The sequence below is a fragment of the Taudactylus pleione genome, unplaced genomic scaffold (genome assembly GCF_031769625.1).
Source record: "Taudactylus pleione unplaced genomic scaffold, aTauple2 ptg000106l, whole genome shotgun sequence".
Classification (NCBI taxonomy): Eukaryota; Metazoa; Chordata; class Amphibia; order Anura; family Myobatrachidae; genus Taudactylus; species Taudactylus pleione.
This window is the reverse complement of record NW_028284508.1, coordinates 547,256-572,889: the sequence shown is the minus strand read 5'-3', so window position 1 is coordinate 572,889 and position 25,634 is coordinate 547,256. Positions and strand designations below refer to the sequence as shown.

General features: G+C 42.4%; 1 protein-coding gene across 3 annotated transcripts in view; it reads left to right on the top strand.

Annotated features, from left to right (window-relative positions):
- Positions 1 to 25,634, top strand: part of DUS2 (dihydrouridine synthase 2) — a 141,577-nt gene that overhangs the window by 97,456 nt on the left and 18,487 nt on the right. For all 3 annotated transcript variants that reach the window (XM_088470897.1, XM_088470898.1, XM_088470899.1), the window contains exons 13-14: positions 5,883 to 6,038; positions 20,975 to 21,062. In XM_088470897.1, coding sequence (XP_088327023.1) covers positions 5,883 to 6,038; positions 20,975 to 21,062 — 244 coding nt within the window. The remainder of the gene's footprint in view (positions 1 to 5,882; positions 6,039 to 20,974; positions 21,063 to 25,634) is intronic.

Sequence of the window (25,634 nt, the reverse complement as noted above, 5' to 3'; positions counted from 1 at the left end):
AGTGATTCGCAAATTCAAGCAAGAAGGCGGCACGCTCCTGCTGATAGCTCCAGCGTGGCCCAGACAGCACTGGTACTCAGATCTCAGGAGCCCATCCATAGATGCTCCGATGTGGTTGCCTCTACGTCCAGACCTGTTGTCTCAAGGTCCTTGCCATCACCCAGACCTCGGCCGTCTGTCTTTGATGGAGTGGCTGTTGAGACTGCCCTCTTGAGGTCCAGGGGTTTTTCCAGCTCTGTTGTTAACACCATGCTCAGAGCTCGGAAGTCGGCTTCTGCAAGAATTTACCACCGTGTGTGGTATACTTTGAATGGTGTCGACTTAGAGGTTTTTAGGATATCCAGGATTTTGGCTTGCCTACAAGCTGGCTTAGATCACGGTCTTCGCCTTGCTTCACTGAAGGTGCAGGTTTCCGCCCTTTCAGTGTGGTTTCAGTGTAGGATTGGTACACTTCCTGATGTCCACACTTTTCTGCAAGGTGTACTTTGCATACAGCCTCCCTTTGTTCCACCTGTGGCTCCTTGGGACTTGGCTGTGGTCCTTAGGGCTCTCCAAGGACCGCCATTTGAACCACTGGGCTCAGTGGATTTAAAATGGCTCACAGCAGAGACTGTGTTTCTTCTGGCCATTGCCTCGGCCAGAAGAGTGTCAGATTTTGGGCTCTTTCATGTTGCCCCCCATTTTTAATTTTTCGCCCTGGGTTCCTACCTAAGGTGGTGTCTAGTTTCCACATCAATGAGGAAATTATAGTACCAGCCTTTAATTCCCCAGACCTATTTGCTGGTGAGGCCTCCTTGGATGTTGATGTGGTGCCTGCTCTTAGGATTTATGTTGACCGTACCAGTTCATTTAGGAAATCGGACTCTCTGTTTGTCCTCTATGGTTTCCATAAGAAGGGTTGGCCTGCCATTAAGCAAACCTTGGCAGGATGGATTCGCATGGCGATTATTGAGGCTTACATTCATGAGGGCCTGTCTGTACCATCCTCTCTTAAAGCTCACTCTACTCGGTCTGTGGGTCCTTCATGGGCAGCTCGCCGTGGTGCCTCTGCAGTTCAGCTGTGCAAGGCAGCCACGTGGTCTTCTGTCCATACCTTTTGTGAGATATTATGCATTTGATACCTTCGCCTCTCAGGATGCTTCCTTCAGGCGGCGGATTCTCCTTCCAGCACAGGAGCGTCCCCACTCTTAAAGGATACTGCTTTGGGACATCCCCAATGTATCCTGTGGATACACTATGGACCCTGATGTAGAAAAAAGAGATATGGTAAGAACTTACCCTTGTTATCTCTCTTTGTACGAAGTCCATAGGGTTCCACAGGACTCCCGCCCTGTCGCACCTGTACTGCAGATTCTTGTGTGTTCCAGACTTTCTTCTCTCTCTTTGTTCTCCTCCTCCGGCCTATGGCTTGCTACGAAACTGAGATGCCTTGGCTCGGGGACAGGGTATAGGAGAGGGACCTGGAGGAGGAGCGCTGACACAGCCCGCCAGACCACTGTGGAGAGGCACTGTGCAGTGGGGGAGGCGCCGGCTGTTAGACAGGGAAGGCGCGTTCCCCTGGCATGCTATTAACCCCTGGGACGTCGCGCTGTACCGCACATGCTGCGGCTCGCTGCCCCTGGTGATCTAGTGGAAGCGCAGGTTAATACCTGGCTCCACATGCAGCCTGTCCCCAGGGAGCCCCCTGCCTGGAGACCTACAGGACTCTGTTACCGGTGTGTACCCTACGCGGGACCCGCCGCTTACCTTCCCCCTTGAATCCGGTCACAGTCCAGGTAATCCGAGGTCACCGCTAGCTGTGACCCCAGATACCTACCAGCGTTCTGGTCCAGCGGGGTGTAGGAGCGACAGCATGGACGTCAGTATGGACGTCAGTACTGACTGCTTGCAAGTGTTCCGACTCCTGGCCGGACACCAACGAAACTTAGATGCCTTGGCTCGGGGGCGGGGTATAGGAGAGGGACCACATTGCATCCTGGGAGGATGAAAATTTAGCTCTGTGGTGTCCGATGCCTGACGTCATCACAAATACCCCAAGATATCCTGTGGAACCCTATGGACTTCATAGAAATTGAGATAACAAGGGTAAGTTCTTACCATATCTCTTATTTTATCCATTAATGATTTGTTTTTATTTCAAAGATCAGTATTTTCCACTGAACTCCTAAAGATTTTAATTTTAGATAGATGTCACAACATGTAAAACAAGGTTTAGCCTTTAAAAGGATTGTCACTTTAAAAATACAGGGAGGCTCTCATAAATCCCTGCAGCATTGTAAGATTGGAGGCTATTACATTTAGCTCATTATCTCTTGGATGTGCATCTATGGATTCACAGTTTGGAAGGAATATCCTTATGGTACAATACTGAGTTATTCACATATAAAAAATGTAGAACACCGCACAAATTCTATTCAACAACCACCCTATAAACATACAATCATTATTTATTATCCAGAAATGTGTATATGGGTGGTGTGCTATCAACTACCGTTATACATAGATACAACAAGGAAAAAGAAAAAGAGGTAGTATATCGATGCACAAGTCGATTGGTTACAAATTACTTAAAACATAACTTTTATTAGATATGTATTATAATATATATCACCCCTCTAGGGAAATAAAGCGGCAAAGTATTAAAATATATAGAGAAAGAAGAAATTAGAATTAAAATTAAACTGAGGGTCTTCTCTTTAATGGGTTTATTAATCAATATCTTCTAGTGAGAAGATCAACTCTCTCATCTGTGATCGGATATAGTTTAAATTATACGTCTGTTATTGATCCATATCTTGGATCTCCTATGTGAACTCCCACAGTATATAATTTGTATAATCTATAAAATTTGTAGATTATACTCCAAATGTTGCAGATTCAGCTGCTTCTATAATATCGGCACCTTCATATCAATTGACATTTACAAATTATATTCAAAACATCGATGTTATGCCGATTAAATCATTGGTCCAATTATCACTATACTGTTTGGGTTGCCTCTATAAATAGGCAAATAAATCCCTGATGTTGCGCAACGCTTGTACGTTGATTAATACCTGTATATTATATTACTGCAGTAAGAAAAAAAACAAAAAACACTACAGCCACTTTATCATAAATCTCGATAAATAGCAGTATTCAATTTTGGATCTCAATATTACAGATTCAGTTGTTGAAATATCAGCAGCTTTGTATCTTGTATAGTATCAGCCGTTTACTATCAATTATCGTTTGAGTTGTATCGCTGAAATCAAATCGATGTTATGCCCATTAAATCATTGGTCCAATCATCACTTTATTGGTATTAAGATTACCTTTATGTATAGGCGAATACGTCCCTGATATTTAAATATCTTTATAGAGCTGCTTCTATACTATCTGCAACTTTATATTACTTAAACATTTACAGGTTATATTGCCAGATTCAAAACATCGATGTTATACCGAATATATCAATGAACCATTCATCACTATACTGATATTAAGGTTGCCTCTGTATGTAGGCAAATAGATCCCTAAAAATGAGCAACATTGATACATCGATTCATCTCTGCAGATTAGGTTGCTGCAGTAAAAAAAAAAAAAGGAAGACTACAGCCACTTTGTCATAAGTCACGACAAATGGCAGTGTTTGGTTTGAATCCAATTGTAGCAGATTCAGTTGCTTTTAAAGTATCAACAACTTTGTATCTTCTATAATATCCGCAACTGAAAAATCAATGTTGTGCCCATTAAATCATTAATCCAAATGTTGCTTTGTTGGTATTTAAGTTGTCTTTGTTTATAGATGAATGTGTCTCTGATATTTAGATATCTTTTTAAATAAAGTTTTTACATCGATCAATCCCTGCGATTTTTTTATTTCAGCGATACAACTCCCAAACAATAATTGATAGTAAACGGCTGTTACTATATAAGATACAAAGCTGCTGATATTTCAACAACTGAATCTGTAATATTGAGATTCAAATTGAATACTGCTATTTATCGAGATTTATGATGAAGTGGCTGTAGTGGTTTTTGTTTAGTTTTTTTTTTTTTTTACTGCAGTAATATAATATACAGGTATTAATCGATGTACAAGCGTTGCGCAACATCAGGGATTTATTTGCCTATTTATAGAGGCAACCCAAACATTAGTATAGCGATAATTGGACCAATGATTTAATCGGCATAACATCGATGTTTTGAATATAGGCCCTCATTCAGAGCCACTCGCTAGCGGCAGTACGCTCGTTCCGAGCGATGTTCGCACATCTGCGCATGCGTACGGTTTTTAGTACGCATGCGCGAACCAGTCAGTGCGGCCGAAAATCGTTGGTACGCAATATAGCGAGGGCCTGCTATTTTGAGTGACAGAATGAGGCGTATGTGGGTGGTAACAGGGGATGGTGCTTGAAAACGGGGAGTGGAGATCCGAACGCAGGCGTGCTTAAAGGTCAAAACGGGCGTTTTAAGGGAGTGCATATTTAATACAGCAGCGTCATTGACCACGTCACTTGGTTTTTTTTAACTCAGAACTGCTCGCAAAATAGCGGTTGAAAACACCAACCACAAGAATAGCGAGCAGTTCATACGCTGTACGATGTACTCGATTAATCTAATAAATAGCGGACATGACGTATGGTGCGTGCGGCCAGGGGGCGTTTTTATAAAAAAAACGAGCGTATGTTTTGCTCGCTCGTTCAGACTTAGAGGTGGGAACAGACTGCAATTTGCGAACGGATCATTTGAATAGCCACCCCTTGTTTTTGAACGAACGACCACAAATAGCGAACGGCTCTGAATCAGGCCCATAATTTGTAAATGTCAATTGATATGAAGGTGCCGATATTATAGAAGCAGCTGAATCTGCAACATTTGGAGTATAATCTACAAATTTTATAGATTATACAAATTATATACTGTGGGAGTTCACATAGGAGATCCAAGATATGGATCAATAACAGACGTATAATTTAAACTATATCCGATCACAGATGAGAGAGTTGATCTTCTCACTAGAAGATATTGATTAATAAACCCATTAAAGAGAAGACCCTCAGTTTAATTTTAATTCTAATTTCTTCTTTCTCTATATATTTTAATACTTTGCCGCTTTATTTCCCTAGAGGGGTGATATATATTATAATACATATCTAATAAAAGTTATGTTTTAAGTAATTTGTAACCAATCAACTTGTGCGCCGATATACTACCTCTTTTTCTTTTTCCTTGTTGTATCTAGGTACAATGAGTGTCTGCAGGCAACAGTGAAGCATGGTTGAGGTTCCTTGCAAGTTTGGGGCTGCATTTCAGCAAATGGAGTTGGGGATTTGGTCAGGATTAATTGTGTCCTCAAATCTGAGAAACAGAGGCAGCTACTTATCCATCATGCAATACCATCAGGGAGGCATCTGATTGGCTCCAAAGTTATTCTGCAGCAGGGCAAGGACTCCAAATATACAGCCAATGTCATTAAGAACTATCTTCAGCGTAAAGAAGAACAAGGAGCCCTGGAAGTGATGATATGGCCCCCACAGAGCCTTGATCTCAACATCATCAAGTATGTCTAGGATTACATGAAGAGACAGAAGAATTTGAGCAAGCCAACATCCACAGAAGATCTGTGGTTTGTTCTCCAAGATGTTTGGAACAACCTCCCTGCCAGTTCCTTCAAAAACTGTGTGCAAGTGTACATAAAAGAATTGAAAAATGTATGCTGTTTTGAAGGCAAAGTGTGGTCACACCACATATTTATTTGATTTAGATTTCTCTTGTGTTCATTCACTTTGCATTTTGTTAATAAATAAATATATACATATATTCTTATATATATTATTTTGTCTGAATATATAGTAAAATATAAATTTAGAATAAACTATTTTCCTTGTTTCCCTCAGTGAAGTTTTTGAAATGACGGCACATTATAAGAGCTGCAGATTATCTCAGGAAGCTAGGAAAGCGTCCCTTGATATCATAGTTAAAGAGGCTCCAGTAACTGACGATAGCAATGAGGAGAATCGTGGCATAATACGAATGCCCATCAAGTTTGAAAGGTAAGAAACCCTATTTTGCAATCACATTCATTCACACACTATCTAAAAACTGTTAGTGTGGATGTCGTAACCATTTTGGAAGGTTGTGGTGTATTTAGATAATCAAAATATAGCCACCATAATGTCGACAGGTACATTATTCAAACAATTAAAATGTTGACATGGACTATATATCTACAGTCAATATGTAGACAATCAAATTGTTTATGGGGGCATAATATAGACTTTGACCATGTTGACATTTAATTGTCTACATCATGTCTAACTGTTGACAGTTAAAATGTAGACACAGTTAAAATGTAGACATTTAAAATATAGACAAACCATAAGGTCAACAACCAAAATGTAGACCCAGTTAAATTGTCGACAGTCATAATAAAATTACAAAGCTGCATCTGATGACCGGTGTGTCGGATGCTACTACAAGCTTAGTCTAAAGCTGGCCACACATCTAAAGATTATCTGTCCAACCAGCCAACTAGTTGACTGGTTGGAATGAAAATCTGGTAAGGTATGAAAGCAAATGACAATCAGCAATTTGCTCCCAAATGCCGGAAAATGAACCAAAACTGTTGTTTGAACAAATTGTTTAGATCAGACAACAAAATTGTCTGAACGACCATTTTCATCTGTTTTCTGGTATTTAGGAGCAAATTGCTGATCATCAGTTACTCCCATACGTTACCAGATTTTCATTCCAACCAGCCAACTAGTTGGCTGGTTGGACAGATAATCTTTAGATGTGTGGCCAGCTTTAGACGCCTCTGAGAGCTGGCAGTTTAGCTGCTAAAGTGTAGGAGCATTTAAGAATAGTTACATTTAAAAAAAAAAAAAATGCTAGTTACATTTTAAATAAAAATGTATGAGGTTCGCCTCCAAATTCATAACCAACCCCGGGCCTCTGAGCCTAGGCTGGTATTGGAAAAAAGGGGGGAAAAATGGTGTGGGGCTTCCCTATTTTCCAAAAATCAGCACCAGGCTGTACCAGCCAGGGTGGGACCTTCCTTTCCATAACATTAACCAGCCCAGGGTAGAATTCCCTTAGAAAGTTGACCTTCCCCCAAAGAAAAGGGGCCCCCCTAGGGACAGCCAGCTACTCCCCGCATCCCTGCTGGCACTCGGTACGGTGTTAATGGTGCCTCTAATTCGCGTGTAAAGAATATCTTAAACTAAAGACAATACACAGACACCAAATGTTGTCGTATTTTATAACATAAAACATTCCCCATGTAGCCCTCTACTTCACTGCTCACAAAATACAGGAATCTGGTTTTCTTTGTTCCATGTAGGCATCCAGTGCAAATGTCAACATTGGTAATATAAGCATGTCTATATATTTACATGTCAACATTTTTGTCCTATCAAAATATAGACATTGATCATATTTATGTTTAGCATGTCGACATTTTGATCCTATCAAAATGTTGACATATATACATAGACCTGCTTATATTATTTATTCAATGTCGACATTTTTACTTTGTTTATGTTTTAAGTGTCAACCTTTTGGTTATCGACATTTTGACCATGTTGACATCTTGATTGTTTAAATTTTGAATGTCTACATTTTCACTACATTTCTTTTGGAATATGGTGATATTTGAAATCACATCCTTCCACTGCAAGTTGTTTTATACTCGTAATGGACTAATAGCCTTAATAGGTTAGTTACACTAGTGCCAATATTTGTGGCACTTCATCTAAACATGGGGCCAAATATAAATGGGTGAGAGTTTGTAAAATGTGAGAGTTTAGCAGTAAATGCTCACATTGGTCAAGTTTATCTTCAATAGGGGAAAACATCTGGATGAGAATTTTAAATCGTGAGTTTTTCGAGTCTAAAAACATGCGAGTTTGCATGTTCTCGGACTCCATTACATTGACCAAGTGTTGTGATTCAAATACGTATGACTCTACATGGCCCGTACTTGCGTATGCTGAGTTCCGGAGCATGTACTGCACAAAAAGACGCACAATACGCTCCGTTAATGGGGAACATTCAACTCTCCATCAGTCCCCTGTATGTGTAGGTAAATATGGGTATGCTATTGTGCTTTCTCTCCCAGCTATGTCAGTGGGTATTTTTCCTTCATCCACTAGGGGACACTGGAGTGAATACATGGAGTATTGACTAGAGATGTGCGCCGACCCCCGTGTTTTGGTTTTGGATCTGAATCTACCCTGGCTTGGATCTGGATTGGTTTTACCAAAACCTCACCTTTGTTTTGTTTTTCGTGTTTTGGATCTGGATTTTTCTTAAAAATAGCTAAAATCACAAAAAATTTTATTCCTACATTATAATTAACCTCAATAACATTTATTTCCAGTAATTTCCAATCAATTTTGACCACCTCACAATATTATTTGCTTCATCTAGTTAAGGCCAAAAGGTTGTATCCAGCTAGCTGGCTGACTTAGCTAAGTGACACAGTGGGCGGCACTAACATGTCGCAGTTCAGTTTCTAATTTTCAAAACGGATACAGTGGGTTATACAGTGTGGGTTGGATACACCAATAGTGCACTTACTGTGACAGCAGTGTTTGCAATGCGGGGTTGCTGACGGTGTCCTCCTCAGTACATGGAATGGCAGTGCTGGCAGTGTCCTCAGTGAAGGGTACTGGTGATGTCGGCAGTGCGGGGGTGCCAGCGGTGTTTTTAGTGCAGGTTTGCTGGCTGTGTCGGCAGTGCGGGGGTGCCAGCGGTGTCTTAGTGCAGGTTTGCTGGCAGTGTGGGGGTGCCAGCAGTGTCCTCAGTGCAGGTTTACTGACTGTGTCTGCAGTGCAGGGGTGCTGGTGGTGTCCTCAGTGTTGGAGTATTGGCAGTGTGGGGGTCGCTGACTGTGTCCTCAGTACGTTGGGCAGGAGTGTCAGCAGTGGTGGTGTCGGCAGCGGGGGATGCTGCCAGTGGTGGTGTCGGCGACGGGGGATGATGGGCGCCATCATCTTTTCTTCTTTTGTGCTGTTTTCAATGGGCTTAACACTGATTGGCTGAGAGCCGTAACAGACTGCTCTCTCAGCCAATCAGTGTTAAGCCCACTGAAAACAAAACCTCGCGACTCGATAGAGGGGTCGCAAGGTTTTGCCTCGGATCAGGGGCAGGCAGGGAGATCCGAGCTGCGCTCGGATCGCCCCGGATCCCCCAAATTCGGATGGGTTCGGATCTCTTAGATCCGAGCTGGCTCATCTCTAGTATTGACGGGTGAGAGAGTGGACCCTGGCACTTTAAATTTCTTTAAAAGTGTAGTTTGCTCCTCTACCGCCCGACCTCCATTTCGATTTGTGTACGAGAGGAGCTGGGTGCACTGAGAGCTGTCTCCAGCCCTATTTATAAATAATTTATTTTCTTCTTCTTTATTCTATTCTACAGGCAGACTGTATGACCACAGTCTGCCTGCAACGTGGAAAGCCGGTGGACTCTGAGATCCACCACTGCCGCTAATGTCCAGGCCCGGGCCACACCATGGCCGCTATCAGAGTGAGGACCCATCACAGCTCATACAGCTCGTGTCCGGGTCCCTGGTCAACAGTCTCTGAAGAGCCGCCACAGCCCTCGATGGCTGTGTTCCGGGTTCTGGGCCTCATATCCACATTCAGAGTGGAGACCCACCACAGCTCACGTGGCTAGTTTCTGGGTCCCCATACGCACCAGCAGCATGAACGATGAGTATGCCCCATCCTCCCCAATTAGAAGGGGGTGGGTGATAAAATACACAAGCGGCGGCAGAATGGTGCGCCTGTTCTTATTATCCCCCTCTAAGCTCTGGTGGGCTAGATGCTGCATTGCACCATATTCTATAGTGACCATCATCACAGCCCTGTTAACTACAGGGGGGGGCTGAGCGCAGCAGCGGGGTGCGTTACATTCCATTACTCTTCACAACGGAGCAGATTTTGGCTGGATGAGGGGCTCAACGGCAACGTGGCACAGCCCTCACTCCCGCTTGGATGACCATCTTGGGTAGGGGGGCGACACCGCGTATGGTTGAGATCAGTCCGGCCATCTTTTCTGCCCGAGGGGATGACACCCTCTAATTTTGGTGCTCTCCCTCTCCTGAACGCCTGTCATGGTTTCTGCGAGCTCTAGGTCTGTGTCAGGTAATATCTCAGTGGTAAGGCTCCTGTTCGCATTCAGCAGGAAGATCCTGCCAGGTATTTAACTTAATAGCAAAGCGCACCTGAAACTGCACTCACTAATCTATAGGCAGCTTGGCTGACATATGCAGACAACAGCCATGTCTGCTGCCTGTTTCTTCGCTACTTGCCTAGTTCCCTAGGGAAATCATATCCCTAGCTAATGGTTATTAGCTTTGCTGCTGCTCTATATTATGGATACTTCAATAAATTACTTATCTTTAACATAAGACTGGGTCAGATTAACCTAGTGGGCTAAAGCCATTCTTCAATGTGTAGGCATCCATAGGTTCAGATCCTGTTGGAGAGTCAGTGTTATATATTATGGAGAAGGCTATATAGTTGCATATGGCGGGCTGCCATTTTAGTAACCAAGAGCACTGAACTTAACTCTTCTTCTCTCCCTGCTTAGCTGTTCGACTAGGTATGTGACGGCCGGTTTGCTCATCATTAACAGGTCACAGGATCAATTCTTCACATAGACATAACCTTTTAAAGGTATGTGTAGGCTTGTCTGTAGGTGTATATGTATGTATGTATGTATGTGTGTGTATGTGTATATATATATATATATATATATATGTATGTATATATATTATAGTGTGTGTATATATAAATATATATATACATACACACACATATCTCTCTCTCTCGATCTCTCTCTCCCTCTATGTATATATATATATATATATGTGTATGTATGTATGTATGTATATATATTATAGTGTGTGTGTATATATAAATATATATATACATACACACACATATCTCTCTCGATCTCTCTCTCGATCTCTCTCTCCCTCTATGTATATATATATATATATATATATGTATGTATGTATGTATTCAAAAAGGTCTCCACATTTGAACCACCCTCCAACAATGCGTCCATCAAAAGCTTCATTAGAATCTTGGACCAAGAGGTGACCACACACTTCAAAGGTCCAAGTTCTCTAAACCATAACATTTCAAAGGATGAGTTTACAGCCCTGAAAGCACTTAGCAATGACTCCTCAATTGTTATCCGTCCAGCAGATAAAGGAGGGTCAATAGCAATTCAGGATAGGGAACAATACATGACTGAAGTGTTACGGCAACTGAGTGATACTAACACATATTCATTCCTTAGCAAGGACCCGGTCTCTATTTTCAAAAAAGAATTGGATGATAGTTTATCCGAAGCCTTACAACAAGGCTACATCACTTCCGATATCCTGCAATATTTGACAGTTGACAAACCCATGGCCCCATTACTTTACACAGTACCCAAAATACACAAATCTTTAACTGCACCCCCAGGACGCCCGATCATTTCTGCCAAGGAAGGATTGTATAGCAAAACCTCCAAATTTCTTGATTTTTACATACAACCACTGATTTCACAAGAACCCACTTTTTTATTAGACTCTAATTCACACTTAGTCAAACTACATTCTTTAAGCAACCTCCCATCTAATCTGATCATGTGTACGATAGATGTCAACTCATTGTACACCAGCATACCTCATAAAGAGGGTTGTGAATATATGGAATCGTTTTTAAAATCTCGACCGGATTACCAGGGACCAAACGTGGATTTCTACATATGCTTGTTACAACAAACTCTAAGGAACAACTATTTTTTATTCGATAATAAGTTTTTTCTTCAGAAGAAAGGATGTGCGATGGGATCTCATGTTGCACCATCCTTCGCGAATGTCTACATGTTCACCGTAGAAAAAGAACTCTTTTTGAACAATCCGGAATTTAACCAACATCTTTTATTTTTCATTCGCTATATCGACGACATTTTGGTACTCTGGTCGGGGACAGAGGATGAATTTATCGATGCTATGTTAAAAATCAACTCTATGCACAACTATATTACCTTTACACATGAACAAAGTCCGAATCAAGTACATTACTTGGACATCAATATCCATTGGTCTGGTACCAAGTTCAGTACCACTGTTTATCACAAACCAACAGATAGTAACACTTTACTACACGCACAGAGTCACCATCCAGTTTCATTGAAAAGGAGCCTGCCGTACTCCCAGTTCCTACGAGCCATTAGGATAACCAGTGATCCTAAATTGGCAACAATTGAAATTGACAACATGATAGACAAATTCCAACAACGGGGATACAGACATAAGGAACTTCTTCGGGCAAAACAAAGAGCATTAGAATCCGTTCAACAGGTCACAAGTCCAACTGACCAAACACCCAAAAATACTAACACCATGATATTTGTCAATCAACATAACGTCGCCAGTAAATTTATCAACAGTACCACCAAACGCCTATGGCCAATTATCAATACGGACAACACCATAAAACCTCTCATCAACTCAAAAATCATGATTGGCTATAAACGAGGGAGAAACTTAAAAGATTGGTTGGTCCACAACGATGTTAACAGTGGGACCGCCAACACTGAACATTTCTTAACCAAAAAACCAGGTTGCTACCGCTGCACTGGTTGCACCACTTGTGGCTACCTAGAAACGGGTCCGGATGTTGTACATCCACATTCAGGAAAACGCATACCAATCAAACATGTCCTGTAATGCACCACTAAATACATCATTTACATGATTCGATGCCCTTGTGGACTAGTCTACATAGGCAAAACCACCTGCACAGCACGTATCCGAATGGCCCAGCACCGCACTGCAATAAGACAATCGTTGGAAGGAAAAGAAGTAGACCAACCAGTGGCACGACATTTCAAGAACCTACGCCACTCCTTATCTACCTTGGTCTATAAAATAATTGACCACATCCCTCCAAACAAGAGGGGCGGGGACAGAGAGAAAAGACTTCTCCAATTAGAAACCTATTGGATCCACAGAATGAACACTGTGTCCCCTTTCGGACTCAACGAACAATTGTCCTTTTCATGCTTTTACTAAAGTAACAATTGTATTCTTCCACAGTTGAACATCCACAACACACACTGGGTATATTTTACCCTTATATTGTTTTATATGATCATATATGATTATTCTTAGCATCATCCTTTTGCTCTCCATATTCTCATGTTTTCCTCGTGTTTATGTTGTTTCTCCATCATCCTTTTGGTATTCCTATCCCTTTGTTCCCATTCCTAGTGAATGTTTTTTGTCTCAACTGGCCCTTATGGGCTTGACCTATATTTTGGATAACATATACCGTGACTACAGTCATTCTACACTGGAAACGCCTTATACCGTCTGATCTTTGAAGCTAAGCAGTGTAGGCCAGGTCAGTACAGGGATGGGAGACCTCCTTGGAATACCTGGTACTGTAATAAGGTAATATCCATGGTTTTAATTTGAGACATCACATCCACACTCCCTCATTTCTGTTCCTTACATTTTTCCCTATTTTGACTCATTTTTTATTCATTCTTTCGATTGGTTACCTGTATAGCTCTGCATTATTGAATTGTACATCAGCCAGCTTACTTACTCTGTGACCTCACTATCGGCTCTGTTTATGTAGTCACACGGATGTCTCTATCACTGACAGATGTTCAACCTATATACCGACATGTGTTTAGTTATAGTAATACATCCACCATTGAAGAGTTTCAATTAGCAATTTAACACGCTAACAAGCATGTATTTAACTTAAGGACTGTACCAGTATTACTCATCTCCAATGGTTATTTCATGGATTGTATCAATGGTGACATTAATCTCATCCTGTCTCTCCACAGCTCGTGTTTGTTTACTGAATGTGTTATTTTTTACTTTTTATTTTTTACTTTCATTTATTTGTTTCTATTTTCATGTTTACATATGCAGTATACACTGCACATTTATCTCGTGTTTCTGCACCAGATTGATTTCACTTATATGTATATGTTTATCACATCTTGTCCTGCCCATATTACCTGCATGGCATCTCCGCGCACCTTGGAGCTTTTTCCCTATTTTCTGTCATTTTCTATTGCCCATATAGCTTTTACAGCTTAAACATAACGTTACCCACCAGATACTATCTTTTTACCTAGCCTGCATTTCTTCCATTTACCTCACGCAGCACTCAGACGCCCCAGGGTTGCCAAGGTAACCCGTGGAGAGGTCTGATGAAGGCGCGTTACACGATAGTCACGCGACAGCTCCACTAGCTGGGTTGCCACGGTAACCTACATGCAGCGCCTGGAACTCTAGACGGCCGCGTCATCATGGTAGCGCCGGCCCCGCCCCTATCACGTGTTTTCACGGGCGCGCGACAGATGAGATGGGCATGGACATTATGGGATGTCACTGGGTATTTAGGTAAGATGTTTTACACTTCACTGCCGTTCTTGATAAAAGTCACACCGACTGAAACGTTGGACGCTGATCTCTTGGAGTCGTGAGTCTCATTTATGTTTCAAGTCCTGAGAGTGCCGCTGTTTTTCCCTATATATATATATATATATTCACACACACACCCAAAGGGTGCCAGGATAAACAGTGGTATCAAGTTGTAGAAAAGATGAAATTTCCAAATATCGTGATAATGGTTTGGCAGTACTGCCTCACATCTCTGAGGCCCTGTGTTAGGTTAAATCTGTTAAGATTAAATATGTTTTCAGAAGGAAGGGCTACGGCTCTTGGATGAAATATTATGCAAATTGTTTGGGAGCTTAGTCTACAGGACTAAGACAGACTATTCACCCTTACCTGTCTGTTTGTTTTGTATATGTTACAAGTCGCAGGCGCACCTTGTTACTTGTGACAACATACAGCTAGAGATGGGACGGCATCTCTAGCTGCTAGGGGATTGGAACGCCGGTCTACGACTCATGATACTGGATGATGCCTCCTCACCTGTAGATTCCATTAATCACCTGCTTCTCATCCATTGGTTCAGCACCTTTCTTAAGCCTGTTGGTTCGTCACCGGCTTGCTGGCTGTAGCGTGTTTTGTACGTGTCCTTCTGGTTCTCACCTGTCATGGTCCTGCTAGTATGTGCCTGTTCTGCTGACTTCAAGAACTGTAATCCCATACTCTCACTCCGTCATCTAGAGTGTTCTTTTTGTGTTGCCTGCAGTGCTCCTGGTTGTGCTGTGCCTGCGGCCTCACCACTCTTTGTAGTCAGCTATAACCTTCTCAGCCTATTACCATCTAGGCTGTCATAGCCACATCCCGGCTATCAGCTGCAACTCTGCCCACAAGGCCGCACCTCAATATGTTACCATCTCGGCTTTCAAAGCCGCATCCCAGCTGTCTAGCCACACCTCGGCCCACAAGCCGCACCTCAGTCTGTTGTCATCTCTGCTCTGAATACCGCATCCTGGCTGTCTAGCCGCACCTTTGCCTATTAGGCCGCATCTTAGTCTGTTACCACCTCTGCTCTCAAAGCCGTATCTCCATCAGTCGCATAACATCTAGTGGTCTTAGTTTAACTGTGCAAGCCTCTACTATCACGAGATAAGTCCAGGTGGCCACCTAAGTACCGGTGAATGTGTCCAGTTTTATGGGAACAGCGGGTGGCGGTTACATTTTTTACATTTTCTATCCATAACACTCCGGGGAGAATCCTTTAAACCCATTACTGGGGTTATACACAGTTGAGTCACGTTATTCTGACCACCAGGTAATAGCCAGAGTAACCGCCGTGTGCAGCACGGACAGCATTAGATGGACTGGGAGTGACTCAATAAGGTGCTGGTTGGTTGGCACAGGTATCTGGAGCCATGCTGACTGCAGTGTATCCCACAGTTGCTGGAGGGTGCGTGATGAAATATCCATAGAGCGGACACAATGATTGAGGTGGTCCCACAGATGCTCAGTTGGGTTCAAATCCGGGGAATTAGGGGGCCAGGGAAGTACTTGGAAGTCTTGGTCGTGCTCGTCCAACCACTGTTGGACATTTCAAGCCGTGTGACATGCCGCATTGTCTTGCTGGAAGATTCCTTCCGCCTCAGGGAAGACAATCAGCCTGTATGGGTGTATGTGCTCTGCAAGGATTTATAACCAAATTGGTTGAGGGTGCCTTCCACATGGATGAATGGGCCCAAGAGAATGCCATGAAAACATTTCCCAGACCATAACGCTGCCACCACCAGCTTGTGTTCTTCCAGCAGTGGTTGCAAGGTGTTTGTTCTCCGATGTTTCTTGCCGGACACGTCAACGTCCATCCATACGATGAAGCAGAAAATGTGACTCATCAGAGAAGGCAACCCTTCACCAATCGGCTGAGGTCCGATTCCGATACTGGCGTGAAAATTTAAACCTTTTCCGCCGATGCACCTTCGTTAGCATTGGTGCAGTGACCATCTGTTTACTTCGGAGCCCCATACGCAGCAGGATTCTGAACTGTTGTTTTAGACACATGTCTGGTGGCCCCAGGTTCATTTTAACGGTGAACTGCTCCACTGTAGCGTGTCGGTTGCCCTCGCACACCTTCGTAGCTGACATTCACCTCTCACACCAATGGCACGTGGTGCTCCGCAGTTTCCACGTCGGTTATTCTCAATGGTGCCAATTGTCTAGTCACGATACACCTTCACCATAGTAGCACGCGAACAGTTCACAAACTGCGCTATTTCAGAAATACTGCCACCCTTGGCTCGAAACCAATAATCATCCCTTTTTGCAACTCTGATAAATTGCCACTTTTTACCCATGATGGCAACGAGTGATATGTGTGCAGATGGCCTATCGCACATCTTATATACCCACCAAGCCAGCACACGGCATGTGACGTACTTTATGGGCTACGCGCTGCCGACGTCAAATGTAGGCGGTAGTTATAATAATGTAACTTGTCTGTCATTCTATATTCCTCCAGGGGTGATACTCTATAATGTAGTGTTTTTTTAATCACCTCCCTCCTTCGGGTGGGATCACTATTAAATAAGTTATATTACCTGTCATTCCAAAGGGGTGTAATCAGCTTTTGGAACGTAAAAAGTGTTAGTATGTCTTTGCTTACGCTATGTTTTCTGGTGAGTGTCAGACAATGTTATGTTTGTACTGTAGTTTTTGGAAAAATAAAAAATAGATTGGTCAGTGTAGACCTCCTTGTTGGGTATGGGTATATGTATGTGTGCATATATGTATGCATACATCCCCAATTGAACAATCTCAGGTTTCTGGGCTGTATAGTCTGGTCTCCCCTGGTTTTCTAGTTTTTGCACTGTTGTGTTTCTGTGTGTCATAGCTTGCGTTTCCCTAGTGTGAACGTATATTGTCTCCACTAACAGCTCTGCTAGAGTTTTTACACGGCTAAAAAGATCACCATGTAAAACGTAGGGTCTACAGAGATGGTTGGTACTCTACCTACCTGAGGGTGCTGGTGTCTGCGGCATTGAACACTGGTCAGTAAAGATCTACAAGGGAACCAGGTAGCTCCTGGTCGATTGCAGGTAAGGGCTTCCTCCACACTTGACACAGATCCCTTTAGAAGGTTAACAAGTTCACTGTGCGATAGCGTGCGCCTGACATTGTACCTTTTAAAAGCTGTTCTAGTAGCCTTCTGTCCCTATACGGTACCTTCATTCACATCAGTTTGGCTCTACAACCTAAGGGCTTTCCTACAATTCAATATACCTTCTACATCAATGTTTCGTCCTGACCTGGCGTACAGTGACTACTACTGCTGACGTTATATGTTACTTATTCCACTAGTTCTCTCTCCCCCTAGGTCGGATAGACCTTGTCTGATAATTCGGGGATTTTCTTTTTCTGTATTGCTATATATATTTTTTATGGGATTATATCCATTATGGGGTTGAGTATAATTATCCAAAGGTACATATGTGATCTTAGTTCTACCACAGGTGTTATTCCGCCTTCTTGGAGTGATACGCTTTGTCTGACATACCCTGTATCTTCTGTCAGCATTACCAGTGACTGCTTACTGGATGCAGTTCTTGCTTCAAGAATGCATCAATCAGTCATGTTGGCAGTTCCAGCTCAACTAATTATTTTAATTAACTATGGGGATGAGAAGTTCTCAGCGCGAGGTGAGCATGCGGTGCTGCTACGGGGTGACTGCGGTTCTTTTTTCATCTATTAGGATGGAATAAGAGGAGGTTTGTTTTTCATATACTGGCTCTCCTTTCCTGGTTCGCTATAAGTTGTATATCATTACACTATGAATCATGCAGTGTTTTCCTGAATGCTTCTGGTCTTCTTCCCAGGCCTTAGTTGACTTCTGGTTTGCTGTCTCTGGATATATATAAAAAAGAAGAAAATAATTAGTTGACTCTCCTGGGTTCCTACTGCAGTCTGGCCTGCTCTGCATACTCTACATGTCAAACTTGGGGCATATCATATTACTACCAGACCTAGTTGTTCTTGGCCTGGACGGTTCCTAAGTCCAATTCTTGGTTCCCTTTGGGGACAGGGGTCGTTAATTCCTTATTGGTGCACATGTGTTCCTAGCTGGTTTTTCCATTTAGCCCACGTCCTCTTCTAGACGCCCAGTGGCACAGGCACTCAGATCTATCTAGCAACTCCATGTCAGCCCTTCCTGAAACTCTGGATTGGCCTTGCAGAGGGTGGTACTTAGGCTCTCTGTAGTTTTCTTACAAGCGACCCGTGGCTGTTACCACGTTTACTGGATCTTCTTCAGCAAGTTCGTTCTTGTTCATTGCACTTCTGTGTCTTCGTTACCGGCATAGCTGTTACAGCTGTGTTACAGAGGCACTGCTAATTCCCAGAACCTGTTTTCCTTCTATGCTTAGGCCAGGAAGCCAGTGTCTCCGGCCCACTTCCATCACATTGGAAGTCTTCTGTAATTTGGTGTACATACCGCGGCCCTTTTCTCATCATCTTTCTTCCAGCTGTCCTGGTTTTAGCGTTCCTTCAGGCGGGAGTGAATGCTGGTTTTCGCTTGAGTTTGCTGAGGGCAAACCTTCTGTGGGAGGAGTTCTTCAGTTCAGTCATCTTCGGGTGCCTCCTCCTGCCCTATGGGCTCTCAACCTGGCGGTGTTCCTACAATCATTCCCATCCATTTCCTACATTCAGTTGGGTTTGAGCCTCTATATTACGTGGACCACTGGTAAGGTCCTGGACGTCGATTCTGCGGTTGGCACTGGCCTTTGCTCAGCAGGAATAGAGCTTGGGGCTCTGTCTAATCACTTTGTACTTTATTTTTATTACAATCGGGTGTGCTTAGACCGAAAACCCTATTCGCAAAAGAGGCTGGCTACCAGCCTCTCTTGCGAATAGGGTTTTCGGTCTAAAATCCACATGGATCATCCTTATGGTTTTTGTCCGTCAGCTGTAGCTGCATCTTCTCCTGATATGTTTGAATCTGTTCTTGAGTTGTGTTTTCATTTTACTGATTCTCTTTGCCATGCGACAGTTTGGTCCACAGTGCATACCTTGTTTGTTCTACATTTGTTCTCTACGACCCTTATTTGATGTTGGTCGTATGGTTCTGCAAGTTTCTTTCCCACCTGGGACGTCTCCAGTGTATTCACTCCAATGTCCCCTAGTCAATGAATGAGAAAATAGGATTTTGGTACTTACCAATAAATCCTTTTATCCTAATCCATAGAGGACACTAGACGCCCTCCCGGCGCTGTTCCTTGCTGCAGTGTTCTTGCAGAGGTTTTAGCTGCATCTTTATTGTCTGCAGCGTGTCTGTTTTTTGATGATTTTGTAGGCTGTTTCTTGGTCTTGGACCTTCTTGGTTGGTTCCACCTTCTTCTTGGCTCTCCTTCCTCTCTTGTCTAGGCCCTCCATCTCCACTCAGGCTTGGTTAATCTTAACTGAGGTCGGGCAGGGTATAGAGTGGGAGGAACCAACTAAACTTAAAGTGCCAGGCTCCCCTCTCTCACCCGTCAATACCCCAGTGTATTCACTCCAGTGTACCCTGTGGAATCAGATAAAGGGATTTATCGGTAAGTACCAAAATCCTATTTGTGTCCATATCTACAGCAGGTTAACTATAAGAGTGAAATAAAATAACTTATTAATAATAACACCAAGGGGTCAATCCTATTAGGTGCGAGATTGTTTCTTGAAACTCACACACTTCGCAGCGAAGTGCGCTCCAGAGAATTCTCCAATCCAATTAAAAATGCCTATTCGCATTACTCGCAGCGGAGGGGTGCGAATTGACTGCCAAATGAGATTTGCGAGAAATGCCTGAAAATTTGGGGAGACCATACTGGACCCCCCAAAATGGATAATTTCGTTAGCAGGACTGTATAAAAGGCTGTTTGTGGGCATTAGGAAGGTACTGTAGGTTTTTAAATGGTGTCCAATGGCTAATTTTTTTTTTAAATGCAAGAAAATGATAAAAAAATTTACTTTTTTTCATTTAATCTCAAACGAATTAAACGAAAAATGCAAAAAAAAAAAAAGTAGGAAAAAGGGTGATTTTGGGGTACTTTGACGGCACCTTGAAAAATGTTAAAAAATTATTATTTTTCAACTAAAAAATTATTATAATTAACTTTGGGGTGCCTAAACTAACTGGTAATTTGAGGAAATTTTTTTTTTTTACCCCAAAAAATTAGATGTAATTATTGGAAACTTTCAAATGCCTAATTAGTCATTAGAGGGGGTGTCCAAGGGGTTCAGCACAGTGTCCCGACATTTTAATCTTAAAATAAAGATTTTCCTTTCAATCTCTCACCCTCAGAGAGGTGCGAATGGAAAGTTGCGAATTCAGTCTGTTTGATTCAGTGCGAGTTGCTAATTGATTTGCAAAATTAATTTGTTATGCGAATTCGAAGTGAAAATAGCAGCTCGCAATTCGCACCTAATAGGGTTGAACTCCAAGTCTTATTATTTTTCTGTGTGTGATAAGACATACTACTGTATTCTTTTGTTGCTGTTCAGTGTTGTCATTCACTGTTGCTAATTTCATTTTGTTTTTACTAGAAAAGACTACCGACCCCAAATCACCCCCAAGATGCTCCTCCTGGAATGGTGCAGGAAGGAAAAGTTTCCCCAGCCGGAATATCAAACTGTGAGTGTATGAAACCACTCATTCAGACATATATTGGAAAAGAGTGCATGCTGGGAGAGAGAGATTCAAAGGCATTCTGAAAAAAAAGTGCAGTTGTTGTTCAAAAAATATACTATTATAAATGATAATTGTCTGGATAGAACAGTTATTTGTATTTGTAGGAACAAGTTTTTGGATGCGTTATTCTTTTGTTACCCAATGTAGTAACTAAGCAGCAGTATAAATTTGCCCAGGCACTAGGTGATAAATGAAATACCGGAAAGATTTCTGGACTGCACACCCTGTAATATATATATAATGGGAGGTGCTACCTGATGAGACTAATTGCAGGCACAAAAACAGACAAATCTCAGGTGCACAACTCCAAATTATTAATAATATATAAATGCAATAGAATTTTGCAATCAATAGAGGTTTTTAGCATAATCTTGGCCAAGGTTATGGGCCTACCCACCATATCCAGGTAACCTCTTTAGGGTAGGTCCCTAACATACTAGGATTCAAATCCAGAGCGCAGGACACCACCAAACTGACGCAGCCAAGCCGCCCTAGGGCACCGCCATAGTAAGAAAAGTGCAGTGTAAAGAGATAGTTAAGAGCAGCCACAGCTGCATATAAAGAATGAGAAAAAAGTGAGGTACATATGTAATAAACAAACAGTGAAGGGATAAAATGTGTCATAAAAGAAAAATGTGTTATAATGCGGTGCCCTGAAACAGATCAACCAAGGCAATCCAGGGGGACCCATGCCCCAAAAATGAACCAAAGTTGCACTACAGTATATAAAAACTTGTAGGACTTACCTAGAATTGTGCCTTATACCAGTGTGCATATCTATTACCAGACTCCATGCTTTTAAACCAATTAAGGTAGGGGTGCTAATCCAGACTGAGGGCGTCTCCTTTCCCTCAGAAGTGCAATTAAGCACATTAAATGGAGTATATGGGAAAGATTTCTGGACTGCACACCCTGTAATATATAATATAATGCTGGGAGAGAGAGATTCAAAGGCATTCTAAAAAAAAAGTGCAGTTGTTGTTCAAAAAATATACTATTATAAATGATAATTGTCTGGATAGAACAGTTATTTGTAGGAACAAGTTTTTGGATGCGTTATTCTTTTGTTACCCAATGTAGTAACTAAGCAGCAGTATAAACTTGCCCAGGCACTAGGTGATAAATGAAATACCCCAAACTTTTGTAGACAATTGATGAACTCCAGTAGGACAACAAAAACATACTGTACATTTTTCAGACATCCCCAACTACATCCAGGTTAGACATGAAGAATTGCCTCATTACCTTATTTTGTTATTTCTATTATTTAGTTTTTTTTACATCAAATAGTACTATACTATATTAACATTTACTTTACCAGCATATTACGTTACGCTTTACAATTGAGGCTCATATACTCATCGCCAAATAATAACTACATACACAGCATCTTAACTTGCGCAAGTGTGGCTGTTTGTCTGCTAAGAAAATAAATGCTTATGGGATGCACCTGAAATGAGGAGTGAAGGGACATTAACATCATATTCATTAGGTGTTTGTTTCTCCAGATCAGTAAAGAGCAGGAAGTGTGGCGCTAGGCTATAATGTCACATCAAACAGACGATGCTGCTTCCTCCCTTAGTCTATGCCAGGTACAAAGTTAGTAACGGCAGAGCTTGATGTAGATGGATGTGCATCGTAGTAGGGGAGAGGCTTCCTAGGCTTTCCAGGGCACCTTACTGGCCATGATAACATCCCAGTAATTTAGGCCACAATATACAGCCTTTACTGACAGCTTGACGGTCACATCTTCATGGATGTGACTGTACTGTGAGAAGTTCCTTTAACCCTTTCTACCTGGCTGGATTTCTAGGCTAGGCTCTTTGTGGAGGCTTTCACCAACTTCATGGCGAGTCTGTATTTAATAAGTGGCCTGATTGGCAAGGCTAAGCTAGCCTATGGATGGGGTCTACTGAAAAAGAAGTAACACTATCGATTCATCTGCAGATACAGTTAATGTCTAATACTGTTTTGGTTTCTGTATATTTAGCATACTTCAGTTTAATTTATATGGTTTGTCTATATGCAGAATACTACAGTGTATATTTTAACAGCTAATGCTATTACTATCTGGAAATGCAGAGTACTGGTTGCATCTCTGAAATATAATTAGTTAATATTTATACACAACTGCAAAATACTAGTTTTCTTCCATTTATTCTGTCATTGGTACCATTATGAACTCAAGACAGCCGGCTAGACCCTTCCAGCAGTCTTTCAACCAGATCCACCACATGCTGAACTCTATCACAATGACAACACCAAACCAATCAATTGAGTTGATACTAGTGATAGATTATCCTAACAGAGGGACTGATTCAGACCCGCTCGCGAGCACTATGCGCTCGCAAGCTGGTCGATGGTGGCCCAGTGCGCATGCATGGCTGCCCAGACGGAGGTGTTCCCAAGTGATGTCAGTGGGAGTGCTTTCGGCAACGAGACCCTACCACGACCATCGCGACCATCTTTCTGGCCGCTCGCTAAAGCTGTGGGTTGTCACCCACAGCTATGCGAGCGGCCAGGAGGCCGCTCTAAATAAACAGAAGGCCGGCCCTGATTCAGAGCGAGCACTCTGTCAGAGTGTCCGGCTCTGAATCAGGCCCAGACTTCCTTATAATACTCATAAAAACCCCACCATTACCGCCATTTGTTTAGGTATTTCAAACTTGACATCACCACTGCCAACACGTCACTGACTTTCCTTTCCTTAGACCTCATTACACTCCCATGAAAAGCAGCAGACTCTCAGCTCCTAGCTGTCAGCATGCGAAGACTACAGACTCGGCCGCACACAGATATACAAGTGTCACATATGAAATGAATCAGCACAGTCTTCTGGTGCGTCCAAGTCATATTGCATTACGACTTAGACGCGCTATCTGCAAAACAAGACGCCCGACACTAGCTGCATGGGTCCTGGCGGCTCACCCACGCCAGGCATATCGTGCTGCATAGCGTATTAAGGCTAGATGAACAAGGACACATCTGTACATTTATTTTAGGTGCAGTGAAAATCCTTTTTTAAAGAGATTTTCATCCAGAGAAGAATATATTATTACTAGTAGTTGCACCCGGCGTTGCCTGAGTGCATATTTGTTTGCACTGCCCTGAGTTGGCATGCTCCAGAGTGTGCCTCCACATTGTCGGCGTGCATGCCCTTTGCTCCCCTGTGAGTGCGTGATCTCTGCTCTGGATGGGGACAGCTAGGAGGCTCTCCCCAAATATGCCAAAGACATGGGGGAAACTGAAGAGATCGGTCCCACTGTGTCGTCTGCTACTTAAAGATTGATAGTAAATTGGCATGTGATGTTCAAAACTCACCATTTAAGCAGTTGAGCATTGTTATAACTCAAACGTCATAAACAAATTCTTATTTGCATATTGAAGAAATGATTGTCTCCATCTGAGCATTTTATTTTTCAACAACTGCTGGGAAATTAAAAATTACATTGATTGGATTCATCTATCAAAACAAATGAGGATTCTTCTTGAAAGATTTTCATGCTGTTTATTATCGCTTGCTTGATTGTGGATTTTCAACACAAAACAAAATCCATTCTCATCTTGCTGTAGATAAGGCATTACTAAGGGCTATTAATGTCAGAATAAAAATTCAGGATTCACTGCAACCTGATGTTTTATGACTCAAGAATTTGGCAAAAGTTAGTCATCTTTTTCCCTTTGAAGTAATTCTGACAGTCCAAGCCATTTTTTCCGTATCCCTGCTCACTTGGCAGTTGGCACTGGCAGGGAGCAGCTAAAGTTTCTGGCATATAGAATTATAACAATGGGGTTGTGGCCTGTGATCCCAAGATGATAGTTCTGGTCTCTCCCGCTTCCTGCTTCCCGCTATAGCTCTCCATCTGCGGCCACTGCTGGGTTTTCTGGCGGCTTTGCCCTTCCCCCTACAACAAGGAGGTGAGGAAAAGTGGAGTGACTGGAGAAGCTGCCCCCGTTTTATTGTCCCACATAAATCAGAGGTTAGAGACATTCCTGTTGCTGTGAGGATTGCTACGTGAATGCAAGTCCTGCAAATGCCTGCCTGCTTTCAGATATCGTCTCCAGCTCTGATATTTCCAAGCTCAGAGCTACTGTACTGTCCAAAACGTTCATCCACGTAAGGGAATGTCTTCACCTTAACTGCCACAGGATGATCACTACAAAATGTGGTTGAATGCCAGTCTTTGGAGCTATGATCCTTTGAGGTCAGACTTGGATGATGTAGACAATAGGTCAGACTTGGATGATGTAGACAATAGAGGGAGGTGGACTTTTTTCATATTTAATGAAGTATTATCTAAAGAGTCAGACAAGTAAATTCTGCATAACAGAGCCCTCCGCTCTCAGTGGCTATCAATGGCGTCCTAATACACCCCCACATATTTATGAAATAAAGAAGGTGCGAACAAGCACCATATAGTGTAGTATGATCACGAATTTAAAAGCACACTGCACAATAATTGGATGCGTACTGTATTAACCTAAATTAATAGGTGGTGTTGTGTCTCTTCCTGG